A 13823-nucleotide genomic window follows, 5' to 3' on the forward strand; every position below is an offset into this window, starting at 1 on the left:
ACCATTCACCAGGCTGGCTGGGGCAGATGCAAATTGTACTCCACAACATCTGGAGGGTACCATGTTAGGAAACGAAGCTTTGCTTACACAGATATGGCCACACTGCCAATGTCTGCAAAACTCTTTTCAAGGGAATTTGCAAGGGGTTATATTTGCATGTCACTCTGTCATAAGCTAGACCGCCAGATGTTCTGGACAACAACTCCCATTATCCCTTACTATTGGGAATACTTAATTATATTTTACTGTTGTATTGTTATTTTTGTTTTCCTCTACCTTTTAAAATGTTTTATGTATTCTTTTTCTTTAAACTCATTGAAATATGCTTAATGGTTTTTGTGGAAATGCTAAGGATGGTAGGGAAGGATATACAGTGGTACCTCGGGTTACAGACGCTTCAGGTTACAGACTCTGCTAACCCAGAAATAGTACCTCGGGTTAAGAACTTTGCTTCAGGATGAGAACAGAAATCGTGCTCCGGCGGCGCAGCGGCAGCAGGAGGCCCCATTAGCTAAAGTGGTGCTTCAGGTTAAGAACAGTTTCAGGTTAAGAACGGGCCTCCAGAAAAAATTAAGTTCTTAACCCGAGGTACCACTGTATTTATTAAGTATTATGATGTAGCAGAGCAAATTCCCCTCAATGTAGCTGGAAGCTATATATATAGTTTGCAGATTCGTTTGAATCTCGTAGTTAAGATTATTTTCTGGTGTTGCCTTTAATCTCTCTTAAAAGAATAAAGACACGAGAGTCTTTCTGAGTAAAATAACAAAAAGTTTACTCACATTTCAGTTCACAATATGATTCCTGAAAGGCAGACTTTACTTAGTAGTTACACAAAGAAACTGAGAGTTCATCTCATATGGAGACTGAACTTGTGCTGCTGGCTAAGAGCCAGCAGAAAACAAAATTACATGAAGAATAGAAAATGGTTGCAGGAGAGCAGCGTGGCAGCAAAAGATCAGCAAGGAAGACAAGAGGAAAAACAAGAAGTGAGAAAATGGCTGCATGACTCGGCTCTTTTAAGGAGTCAGCCAGAGCCATGCCCATCTCCCAGGTCACAAGCAGCGGGAGGAGCTCCCGACCGGTGGTATAGGAAGTTACACTGACTGGATGTCCCCCTGCCTGTGTCCACTCTAGGAAAACAAGGAATGTTGCATTTGACTGGATTACATCCCACAATTTTATTATTGGGAATTCTTGCTCTCAACAGTCCCAGTTGTTCACCTATTTGAGTAATAGTACCATAGACTGCTTAGTCATGCTGGCCACATGACCCGGAAGCTGTCTACAGAAAACGCCGGCTCCCTCGGCCTATAGAGCGAGATGAGCGCGCAACCCCAGAGTCGGTCACGACTGGACCTAATGGTCAGGGTTTTACCATAGACTGCAACATGCACACTAAGCCGTTGACATGTGATCTTTATTCAAGACATGCTTGTGAGCCACAGCCCCGAGTTCCAATTTTCCAAATGGCAAGTGCTTTCAAACACTGTCAAATGTTTATTTTTATAGTTGTTTGAAAGAACGAGTCATGGCTTGAAACTGACAAGCCATAGATAAAAAACAACTATGGTGCACCCAGGGGAACAATTTTAAATGTAACTTTCCAGAAATAATACGTGGTTTTGGAATTGTGAAAGGAATGGTACACAGGATGCACATCAAGCCCACTCCCTGTACACATTTTATGACTTCACCACTCCCTCCCAAATTTTGCATCACAGTTCCTTGTGCCCCTGACGGTCCCCTGAACTTGGGAGGGAGATTTTTTAGAAGGGGTTTGAGGCTTCTGAAAGAGCAGAGGTGCTCAGAAGTCACAGTGGATGGCACATGCCAGACACATTTCAACACTGGCATAAAGACTTTGCCTACAATAGGGGTCATGTTTTCAGCCCATCAAAGCCTGTGGATATCTAACCTGTTTCATTCCATTGAAACTCTATTTGCACAATGAAGTCAGGTAGGAAGATGCTTCCAATCTTCAAATAGTTCTCTCTCTTGATGAGCTATCAGTCAGACTCCCCATACTAGTTAATGTACAGGATGATGAAAGCAAATCTGTACTAAGAGAAACGGGAGGGCGCAAATGCCCATTACACTGCTGGCTCAGTAACAGGCTAGTCACTGGAAGACACTCTGCTGCAGCATTATACAGCTTCTCATTAAAATTATAAAATATATTAATACTTAAAATGTACAAATCCGCACAAAGTGAGCTGCTCCAACTCTATTTACAAGGAATCAGAGCCACTGAAAATGACTATAATTTAAGTCACTTAAAATCTAGTAAAAGAGAATCAAGTCTCACTAATATGCAACAAACAAATCTGTTCTGAAGCTTTAAAAGGCTGTGTTAATGACTTTTTGTCTTTGTGCAATCAATAGTACAATCATTTTGCACCATCTGTTATTGTGGGATAACTAGCCCCATATAACCAACATGCTTAAGTCTAATTAACGCATGAAATGGTTAATACAATAGAGTTAGCTGTCCTGCCAGGCTTAGCTATGTCAGTTCCCTTACCTTGGGAATCAAACCTATCATTTCCTCCCAGTCTACCTGAGCACCTTAGCATGTGAAGAGGTTTGAACTGGCTACTCCAGCTTAGCAGCATGGCTTCTCACAAACCACTCTTCACTTCCTATGCCAGTTCCTATGCCAGTTCACTTCCTATGTCTAGGAACTTTCATCACTTTGTAACTAAGTTAAGTTTTACTGCCTGTGCAACTTTTCTGACTGATGTGTGGAAGAGCACATGAATCTGACCTTTGGAGAGTTTGTTAGTAAACAATCTTGTAACTTGCCAAATGTATGGTCATATCCCATTCTGGGGGAAGAGGGAAAATTTGGAACTCACTTGAAAGTGCATATTTTAAAGGTAAAACAGCCTATATTTCCATGGTTTACTTTGCTGAATATATTGTGACTTCCAATTCCCTGCTGGGGTTCTCTCACCAAAGAGTACTTGCCCAGAACTTGAGATGTTGGCACCCAAGAATTCTCATATATATATATATATATATATATATATATATATATATATATGCGCACCAACATTTATTTGGTTATCTAATGCCATTTGAAGATCACTCTGATCCACTCTGTGACTCGTACTGTACACTCAACATTCTCTTAGCAAAGGATTGAAAACAAAGCAACTTTAACAAAATGCCAAGTTTCAGTTCCACAAGTCTTGATTTGCTGCTCAGAATTTTACAAAGTGTCTTTTAAATCCACCAACTGGCACAGTACCTTGGATTCCTAGCAATATTTTGGGATAGTCTGCAATACAGCCTTGTCTCATTTCATTTAGGTCATTGTCCTTCTGCTGCTGTTAATGCCGTACAGCAAATTTGTGAACAGGCTATCCACATACACCTGTCAAGGTTCCTATTGATACATATAAACCATTTCCTGAAGTTCAAACAGCAGTACACCCTACAAGTAGGGCTGTGATGCTGGACACCTGTTTGTGAATCGCTGTAATAGGAGACGGTTGTCAATATGCACAAGAAGAGCATCCTGCTCATTTGTCGTCTTTGCCCTTGGTTTTCCTGTAGACCATCTCTCGGAAGCTTGCCAGAATCTTGTTCTCTCTCTTCCGCCTCTCCTCCTGGTTGAAAGATGCCAGGGCCCTCTTTTCATCTGCACTGTAGATCTGGTTCTCCTTACGCAGACGCACGGCTTCCATTCTCCGGTGCCTGAAGAGAAACATGATGCACATTAAAAAACCAGTAATGTTCAACAGGAAGAGAAGATTTCCTTCATTACTAGCTCAATTTCTATTAGCCATTACCCACATGTCTCCCCCTACACTGTATAACAGCAGCAAAATTTCACAGCAATCCCCACCAGAACGCTCACCTGCTGCCGCTCATCACATAGCCAGACTTCTCAAATGATGCAATCTCTTCACTGGTTAGACCAATTTCACCTCTCCTAGGGATGCGTTTTCCAGCTTTTACATATTCTGCCATGGCAGCGCCTTCACCGGGGAGTAAAGCATGTCCATAGCTTTAAGAAAGAGACAGGATCATTACATTACCAAAAAGAAGAAGGAAAAAAGGCATCCCAAAGCCCTGCTGACTTCTCTCTCTAACTATGGATACAGAGAAGCTGCAAAGGACAAAGCAAGACAACTTAAAAGTATTATTTCATATACCGGCCCATTTTGTGCAAGAAGACCTAGATAGGTAAGGGAAGCCGGAACCTTGAATCCCTTCCCAGTTCACCATTGCAATCCTAGAATCCTTACAAAGTGCCTCTAAGATAGACAGGGCAAAAGGAGGTAGGTGGGTCTTTTCTCCACTATCTTAATTCTTTTGGCCTCATTATTCCACCTGGATTTCCTCCTGTTAAGCTCTCCATTTTGTCTGGGCAACAATAAGAAAATGCTGGGACAAGCAGTGCAGCCAGAGTTTGTTCTTTTCCACATTGCTACCTGTTCCCCTTCACTGTCAAGGTGAGACATGTTAGAAAAGGAAGTGTAAGAACATGTAGTTTAAGCATATGTCACAGCATCGAAAGCCAAAATATAGAGAAGTTTTCATGAGGCTCTAGCACAGTTCTCTCGCGTGCATTAGTACTGGGAAGTTAGGGAGATTATAGTCCACCAGAAGGTCAGGGCACACATTTGTGGCTCATATTTTCAACTCATGAAACGACCCCTTCTGGAACATCCATCCATCCAAGTGCCAATGAGAGCAGGAAGTTCCCACATCAAATTTCACCTTAGTCACAAATGAAAAAGACAGACTTAAAGCAAGCTACCATTTTTTTCAGACTCACTCAGCTGTAGTAGTTGTATATTGGTTCCCAAATGGCTTGGTTGTCAAACAAATCAGCTCCCGAATGCTCCAAACCTGGAAATGTTCTAGTTTGCGAACGTTTTTCCCTGAAGCCGAACGTCTGACGTGGCTTCCAATTGACTGCAGGAAGCTCCTGCAGCCAATCAGAAGCTGCACCTCAGTTTTCGAATTGTTTCGGGAGTCAAACGGACTCCCGGAATGAATTAAGTTTGAGAACCAAGGTACCACTGTACAGGAAACATAGTCTAGATCTAACTTATAGGATGCTTGCTGAGGATTATTAAGGATTATATATGCTCTGTTATCTGAGCTCTGTGAACTCTGTAAATGTGCAATATAATAGTTAAGAACTGTATTTGGATTCCTGGGCTACCTTGGATTTCAAATGCTGAAATAAGCTAAAGGTGCAGCACTTACTTCAAGGGCCGATCATCTTGAGAGGCATGAGTAATGGGAGCTTCTGGTCCTATGAAATCCACAGCATCTGCATTTTCTGCAAGAAAGCAATGAAAGGAAGAATGAAGCCAAAACCTTCTCCAATGCATTATTTAACCAGTTTTTTTAACCCAACTGTACAAATTTTATCCTTGCCACCCTTTCTGTGGGGTTTGCCTGGCCTAACTTCCATCTTCTCCCTCCCACTTTGAGCTCCATCAGCAGCCAGCCACTCTACACAAAAGGAAGGTAGCCTTCCAGTGGTCTGCTCTATTTTGTATGGCATATTCATTTTATTAGCCCACCTGATTTTTTTCTGTTGGAAAAGGTAGGGTATACATATAAACTAAATAACCATCTTACAAAAGGAATAAATTTAAAGCATACATCAGCTGACATCTCTTTAGGGATGCCTTTCCTTAGCAAAGACCAATCTAACCGTGAAGGCTGCTCCTGTGTGCAGGCTTTTCAAATAAGCTATGAGCATTCAAAACCTACTTGATCTCTCAATCCAGAGATCATCCTCTTGCTGTTCGTCGTCATCAGAATCTTCGCTGCTTGACTCGCTGAAGTCTTTCCTGCTCTTTTTACTCTTTTTTTTCTTGGACTTTTTTCTGTTGAGAAGTTGAGAGGGAAATGGGATAAATATGTAAAACCAAAACAAGAAAGAAGAAAGGTTGGTAAGAACAAGAAGAAATGTTTTGGCTTCGTGTCGCTTACAATAATATTATCAATATTAATAATATTATAAATGAAAGGGTTAAAGAAAAGCCATGTGTATAAAGGATACTATGGGGGGAAAACCATAACCCAAGAAAAAACAACCTTTTTGGAGCCAAATAAAAATCTTGGGCCTTTTGGGGAGCATACAGAACACACAATGCAGAACAAAGCTTGCTCACAAGGAAGATGTGAAACACTGAGAGCATAAACACATTTGGTCCCCCTTCTCTTTTCCTTTACAACACAAACTCAGAAACCACTCTCATCAAGTTCAGTGAGGCTTTCTTTCAGATGAATGCGGTCTCAGTTTTGTTCCATATATTTTTACTAACAAAACTTTAACTACATTATTGAAATAACTGGTGACAATAACCAGACCAAAAGGAAAGCAAAATAAAATCCAAAACAGAAATAAACAATGCAAAATGAAATAAACAAAAAAGCAGAAGTTGAAAGCTGAGTCAAGAGTTCTCTTGGTGACAACATAGTAGCTGGGGAAACAGGGAGTTTGATACTAGTGTTATGAAACACACAAACCCTCCCCAATTTTACAAGTTTTTTTTTTTTTAAAAAACAGCTCTTACTTCCTATGCTTCTTTTTCCTCTTCTTGGATTTCTTTTTTTCCTCATCACCTGAAATGTTAATAACAAAGAAAAACAAAAATAAGCAGGGGTAAGGCATAAAATGTTTGAGTGAAAGAAGGGTGGAAAACCAGTGTGGTATAGTGAATGGTGTTGGGTTAGGACTGGGAAGACCAGAACAGAAATTCCAAATCAGCCAAGAAGCCGATTTGAACCACCTGCTCACTTTCCCAGCCTAATATACATTACATAGCAGCTGAATAAGGAATTTAATTATTCCCCAGTGCATAATGCATTGCAGTCCTGGACTATTCACAGTAGGGATGGAAAAGCAGCGGCCTTCCTGTTGAGAATCTGCAGCTGTCATCATCCCTGCATTGGCTGAGGCTAATGGGAGCTGGAGAGCCCAGCACCACTATGCCACATGTGATATTCATTTTTAAAAACCCCACTATGATTTATGGACATTCATGCAATATCATTCAATTGTAGCTCATCTTCCTGAGAGCTTAAGGGTCCAATGGATCAATGTTAGTATAGGGTTATTGTGATATGATTCTCAATTTGCCAAAATTCTTGACAACTGAAGAAGTTAATACTTCAGAATGAATGGACTAATAAATATGACTTTAAAGACTATGGGAATTTGCTATTCCTTATTTGAACTATAGTGTAGGTGGGTTGGGAGAATCCCTTTAAGTGTGCAGCTCAAAAGAAGAAAGAGGCCAATTCCAAGCTGGGAACGCAAGTCTTGCACAACAGGTTCACACATACGTGAAGCAGCTTTTCTCTTCCTTTTCTTCTTTTTCTTCCTCTTCTCCTCCTCTGAAAATAATTTGAAAATGAAATGTTTTTACAATCAAGCCAAACAGTCCACTCCATGGGTTGTTACTTCCTGACCAACAGATTGCATCTGCTACACCTATGAGGCCAGGCTGCAGCCTTGCTTTCTAGAACAGGTAGGGGACTGCTGTTGCATAGGGATGGGAGACATCATTTGCAAATAATATGACAACTGTTAAGGCAATGGGAAGTGTCACCGAGTCAGGAACTGGCGACATTAATTATTATTGATGCAATTTACTTTAGCAATTCCATTTGGAGTGCATTCATTCTAGGAAGGAAAGACAACTCAGTCCCTACAAATACTAATGATGGTACCCAAATGCTACCAAATCAGTGCAAAATACCTTCTGAGCTGGAATCAGAAGAGCTGCTCTTTTTAGATGTACCATCTTCATCTTCTGCAGGAGTGTGTTCATCAGAGCTAGATTTAAAGGCAGAGCAATATTAGTGTAGGTAGAAGTGCAAAATATATCATCATAATTTGAAAAGCTGCAGCCAAAAGCATATAAAGACTTCAGTGCTAAGTATTTCAATAAAATAAATTTCTGTGTGAGAGCTTACCACTGTTTGGATTTTAATATATTAATTATAATATATGTGGGGCTAAATATGCCAAGGAATTCTACAATTTGATTTCAGGAATGTAGCAAAGTAGAACACAAAATACATTTGACAAAACCATGATGCTAAATAAGCCAACATGGGGGAACAACAAAACAAAATGGAAAAAGATAATCACCATCCTCCTTATTAGAATTCAGGAAAAGGTCCTCAAGACAGGTTACAGCAATGAAAACAGCAGCATTTATTTATTTATTAAAAACCCACAAACCTACTCTGGGTCAGGAACCTTCGGTGAGAATCCCCAAACTTCAGGTGCTCCAAGTTCACCTATTCTCTCTCTCTCGTTTAATCGCCTGTAAAAGATGCATCTCTGTTAAAACCCAGGACATATTTCCCATGTATAAAAATTAAGCACAACACAGGGATAAGAGACAGCGTTGCTATAGAGCAAAAAGGGTTAGGCTGGAATGGGGAACCGTTTTCAGCCTGAGAGCCACTTTTCCTCACCAACAACCTTCTGGGGCCCCACATGCCAGTGGAGAATGGGGTCAGAGACAAAAATGGGTGGAGCAGTGTTAGCTTAATAATAATAATAATAATAATAATAATAATAATAATAATAATAATAATTTTTATTTATATCCCGCCCTCCCCAGCCGAAGCCGGGCTCAGGGCAGCTAACAACAATAGAACAGTACAACAGTACAACACAACACAACACAACACAACACTCTAAAATCATTCATTATAAATTGTGCTGAAGACTACAGTATATTCCTGTCATGCAAACATACTAGGGCTGTGCAATAAGTTGCCATATTGTATCAAAATAACATAATGATAAGTGTTTCAATAAGGAAGACTTGACAGTTTCCTAGGAAGTAGCTCAGCTGAATGGATACTTTGCAGCAGATACTGATACTTTGCAGATAATTTGTAGAAAAGTGTATCCAGCTTTGTTTGCTCCTTCCCTCCTCTTTCAAAACCCATGAGAAATGAAGATAACCCTTCACACAAATAAGCAAACTCTTTCAGATTCACTGGTATCTATCCACTTAAGAGCTCAGTCTGCTAGCAATCCAGGAGGGACCCCCAACAGCTAGTCAATCAAAGAGGCAAAGTAAACAAAGAACTGGAAAGCACATCTGTCTTCCCTCACCAGTGGAAAAAAGAGGGGGAAGAGTTTTTGTTTTTATTTTCTGGTGCTGTTTATGTTGTTGGTTCCCCCTAAAAAGCTTTCCTCTGTATTAAAAAGGGTTGTTTTTTTAAAAAAAAATTAAAGGAGACTCTTTTTTTGCTTGCTTGCCTTCCTGCCCTCCCTTTGATAAAATGGGTGAGATTGGTAGGAAGAGGGCTTGGGGGGGGGGGCCCGTGGGTAGAAGAGTTAGCTGGTTGCCTTATGCTGAAATGGGAGGTTGGGTACTGTGTGAGAATGATAATGAGGGTGTTTTTCAGTATTAGTTGAACTCAATGGTGCTTATGCATGCACAGATTCCACTTAGACTTCTGTGTGGGGAAGCAGATGCAACTTGACTAGTAAATCACTTAAACTACTCATAAATTAGTTGAAAAATATATTAAATATAATATATGGAAGTTCATTTACAATTTTTATTAAATCTACTACTTTACATTTTTTAGGGCCTCCACTGCCACAGGGAGCCTCGTCAAGGCCCTCTGCTGCTGCGGGGATGCGCAGTGCACTCTCCACCACTGTGGGGAGGTACTGTGGGACCCCTACTGCTGCGGGAAGGCCCAGGAAGGCCCTCTGCTGCTACACGAAAGCACTGCGTATCCTCAGGGCTGTACCTAGGAGGTGGTGAGGTGGGCTCCTGCCAGGGGCACAAGTGAGAGGGGTGTGTGTGCAAAATCGGCTTAAAATATGTCCATAAATAAAAATATCAATTATTGTGTGATAGGAATTTTATGGTCTTAGATATATGGTAATGTTCATAACTGCACATACATAGATCAACACAGGAAGACCAACCTGGAACCATTTTGATTCCTAAACTGACCAAATCCTTTCTCTGCAAGGTTAAACTGGAAAAGCCTCCCCATTGTCTCTTTCCTCACAAATCCTGTCTCAAGGATATGTCTGTTTGAATAAGGTGTGAGCCTGTGACCTGGCCCAGGAAATAAGTATTTTACCACTACAAAAGAATGGCCAGGCTCCCCAGGAAATCCAATCAAGTAACTTGCCAGACAGGAGATAAACTGTGACAGGAGAAAAACAACATTAAAATTTCTGTGATGTAGGTGGGATGTATCTGAGGGGTGCTCTTAGGTTACACCCCTTCTGTGATGTATGCATAATGTTTCTGGGGGATGGTCTTGATCTAGAGGATGGGAATTTCAAAAGTCTTTATAAGTTCTTGCACAGCAATTTTGGGGGGTCCTCTTCCTCTCCTGCATGTGAGGGGAGCACCCTGTTGCAACAGATCAATAAAGATCAAGCTTACTAGCTGCTTTGCTTCTCAATATTCTCTGGTTGGCCTCTGTTATTTTCTCCTACCAATACGGAACCTATGTATGGACTCTATATGGGCTCTTGGATACCCCATAAGGGAAAAGGGCATATTTTTATTTACAACAATTGCCTCATAAGAAAAGCTTTTGAAATAGAGGGTGAATTGAATGGGGGGAGGTTGGAGGAGAGGTGGAAAGAATAATTTGTCCATGGGTAGGGGGCGGAATCTAGACGGTTCTGCCAGGGGCACAAGATCACCTAGCTACAGCTCTGCACACCCTCCACCGCTGCAGGGAGGTATGGCAGGACTCTCTGACCCCACAGGGAGGCCCAGCAAGGCCCTCCGCCACCACAGATATATATTGTGCTATAGCAAGATATTGTGATATTTACCTGGTGATATATTGTGATGTTGAAAACCAGATACAGTATTGCCCATCATTAATACATACAACACACACCTCTCTGTCTGGGTAATTAAGAAGCTTTATCACAGTTCAATGATACATTTAAGCCAGCAAGGAGGGTGTTAACAGTGCAAGTTTGGGTGTCTCGGAAGGAGAGCATGATGTAGGGAGTCCAGGAAGACTGTGTTTGGACCTGGGCTGAGGTTCCCCACAGATGAATGGAACTGCTAAGGCAAGAAACAACTTGAATTATCAGTAACAGTATTTGAATTTTTCTTAAAGGGAAAACAATCTCCCTAGATCAGAGCTTTCCAAACATTTTATGTCGGTGATACAGTTTTTGGACATGCATCATTTCGCTACACAGTAATTCAGTTTTACTAGCAAACCTGAGGTTAAACTAACCCCTTTCCAATCCAGGGAGGAGCGCAGGGAGTATTTGCACAACACACCTATGCACTGCAGCCAACACACTAACAAGTCACGACACAAAATTTGGAAAGCTCTGCCTTAGATGCATAGCAGTGCTGAACACACTAAAGAGGTTAGACAAATTAATGTCCAGAGGTCACAAGAGAGGTGAGATCATTGAAGGCTCATCTTAACTGTGAGTCCTGGGGCACCAGCTCCCTTTGTTGCATGTCTTTTGCCACTTGGCCTGGGAGAGAAGGGCCTTGACTAGCTACAAAAGCTGAAGCTTCTGAAGAGGCCAAAGACCATCTCGGCTGTCTCTTAGTACAAACCCAGGTCCTCAAGCCTGAACTTCCACAACTGCTATCTGCCATGAAACCCCACTGGCAGGATTAGCAGCAGTGGCAGTAGCAACGTTCTGTGGTTATAATATTTTAGTCTCTTGTTAGTTATGCTGGTTTAAATGTGCATTTTATATCTGAATTCCTTTAGTAAAGTTTTATTTTGAAATCTTTAAAATAATATTTAAGTTTCCTGTTAATTATATTGCTTTGGATGTATACTTTATACTTGACTTTCTTCTGTAATGTTTTATTCTGGATTGTTTTACTTGATGTATTAATGCATTGTAAACTGCTCTGATATTTCCCCTCCTTAAGAATATAAAGTGATACAAAAAGATATAAATAAAAATAAAGATATTGTTTTAAATCAGAACAAAAGTTACACAACAGCAAAATCAACATACAAGATGCTTGCATCAATGGACTAACATTTAGTGATACGTTGCCCAATCAAAATCACTACCCAACCTAACCTTTGCATATGTACTCAAAAGCAAATCCTCTCTGAATTGAATGAAACCTAGTTCCATGCAGGTATGAACAGGGTTTATGCTTGAGACTGAGTCAATTTAGCCATGACTTCATCAGTTTAAATTGCATTATGTATTACACCTTAAACCTCCATGGCTAGGAGTCATGGTAATAACTTTCTAGCTGTTATGATATAACAAGGGTAAGGGATGAGTTGGAATACTACTTGCCACAGGCAAAGTGCTGCCACCAAGAAGATCCCATTCTCACATCTCTTCCCCACCCCAAGCTCTAAAGTCAAAGATTATCAAAACTTCTGAAGGCGGTAGGCTGTCAGCAATCTGGTCCCAATAAGGATTGGAACCCCTATAAAGCCAACATATTAGATCTTATGTCTCAAATGGTTTTGCTATGGTTAGAATTACATTGTCATAAAAACCCCAAAACAGCCCTGCTTCTGTGCTTTTTAACAGCAACCCTGGTACAGTATACAGAAATAAGGGAAGCACGGAGACCTGCAAGTATGGCAAAACTAACCATATACCTACATTCTGAAAGGGTGGGAGAGAAACGACTTGGGGTGTAATAAAGGCACAACCACTCTTTGTGTTAACTTTTTACGAGAAACTGGTTAAACTTGGACACTGATTCGTATAGATCGGGGATGGGGAACATGGGACGTTCCATATGTTGCCGGGCACCAACTTCCAGTCTGCATGGCCAACTACATCCAGAGAGCCTCAAGTTCCTTATCCCTGGGTTGAGATCCTCCACACTGATTTCACAGTTGTCCGTTTTGTAGTACAGCTAGCAAAAGGGGGGAAATGAACAGGCACCCGGGGAGGAGGCGGGAAAGGGAAGCCTCAGCCGAAGCTGCACCTTTTCCTGCACAGCTTGCATGTAACTTTCATCTCTCTCTCTCTTTTGGTACTTTATTTAACCTTCCGATGTTTTTAAAGGAGGGTGGCGAACGTGCCTCGGCGCTGCTATCTTTTTAAAAGCTTCAATCAAGAGGCGCATTAAATAACGCGAAACAGGTAAGGAAGGGAGGGAGGGATGAAATATTCAAAAGGGGAGATATTCAAGAGGGGAGACCCCGCCAGGACCCTTTCCCGGATGAGGCCAGCAAGCAAGCCTCCTCACGTACCTCTGCCTCAGCGACTCCTCCTGCTCCTTGCCGTAGTGCTCTGGGCCATGGCGGTGGCCGAAGTGGTGAAGCGGGCCGGGCCGCTGACGGAACCCGCCTCCGCCGCGCTCGCGGGACCGAGACCGGGACGGAGACCGGGCTCGGGACCTCTTGCTCCGGCTGGACCTGGGCGGGGAAGGGCTGGTTGAGCTGCCGCTCCGATCCCGCCGTGACGGCGGCGGCGGCGACTCCTCTGGGCTCCGCGAGCGGGACACCGGCGCCATGGCCTCGGCAGGAGGTCCTCCGACACCTCGAGTAGCGGAAGCGTCGCCAACAGTCAACAGAGAGGCCTTTTCCTTCCGCCGGATGTGGCGTCAGGGTGTGTGCGCGCGTGTGTGTTTATTGCCCCCTTTACCTCACTTCCGGCGCTCTTTTCAAACTCCTCCGTCAAGCGTTTGATATCCTATATTGATGGGTCTAAACGACTAGTTTTTCTATTTTCTGTGGCATTTAAAAAATAAAGGCACATACACACACTCTCTCTTTATATATATATTTAGTCTCTGTGTGAATGATGCCGTTTATAATATTCACTGGTCAAATATTACGTAGATTACGTTTCTTTACTTTTTATC

The 13823-nt window shown here is 41.9% G+C and overlaps 1 protein-coding gene across 2 annotated transcripts; it reads right to left on the reverse strand.

Annotated features, from left to right (window-relative positions):
• Window positions 1–750: 750 nt before the first annotated feature.
• NKAP (NFKB activating protein) lies at window positions 751–13553 on the reverse strand. 2 transcript variants are annotated; one of them, XR_014521742.1, is made up of 10 exons: window positions 13210–13553; window positions 8232–8312; window positions 7740–7816; window positions 7324–7374; window positions 6552–6600; window positions 5743–5858; window positions 5227–5302; window positions 3866–4015; window positions 1379–3702; window positions 751–1248 (listed from the first exon to the last, which is right to left on the reverse strand). XR_014521742.1 is itself a non-coding variant. In XM_083486557.1 (9 exons), the coding sequence occupies exons 1-9, from the start codon at window positions 13470–13472 to the stop codon at window positions 3528–3530; spliced, it is 1038 nt and encodes a 345-aa protein (XP_083342683.1). In that variant the 5' UTR covers window positions 13473–13553; the 3' UTR covers window positions 751–3527. The 2 variants fall into 2 exon arrangements, 1 of the variants encoding a protein (XP_083342683.1); XM_083486557.1 differs by having other exon boundaries at window positions 751–3702.
• Between the last annotated feature and the right edge of the window lie 270 nt (window positions 13554–13823).

Source organism: Podarcis liolepis, assembly GCF_965112155.1.
Source record: "Podarcis liolepis genome assembly, chromosome: Z".
Lineage (NCBI taxonomy): Eukaryota > Metazoa > Chordata > Lepidosauria > Squamata > Lacertidae > Podarcis > Podarcis liolepis.

Excerpts from the sequence above, each read along its gene's own strand:
- NKAP (XM_083486557.1), bottom strand. The coding sequence starts at position 13,472 with ATGGCGCCGGTGTCCCGCTCGCGGAGCCCAGAGGAGTCGCCGCCGCCG. Across the intron at positions 5,303-5,742 it reads TCTCTGGATTGAGAGATCAA|AAAATGCAGATGCTGTGGAT; the intron begins GTAGGTTTTGAA and ends GCTTTCTTGCAG. Across the intron at positions 3,703-3,865 it reads TATGTGATGAGCGGCAGCAG|GCACCGGAGAATGGAAGCCG; the intron begins GTGAGCGTTCTG and ends GTTTCTCTTCAG.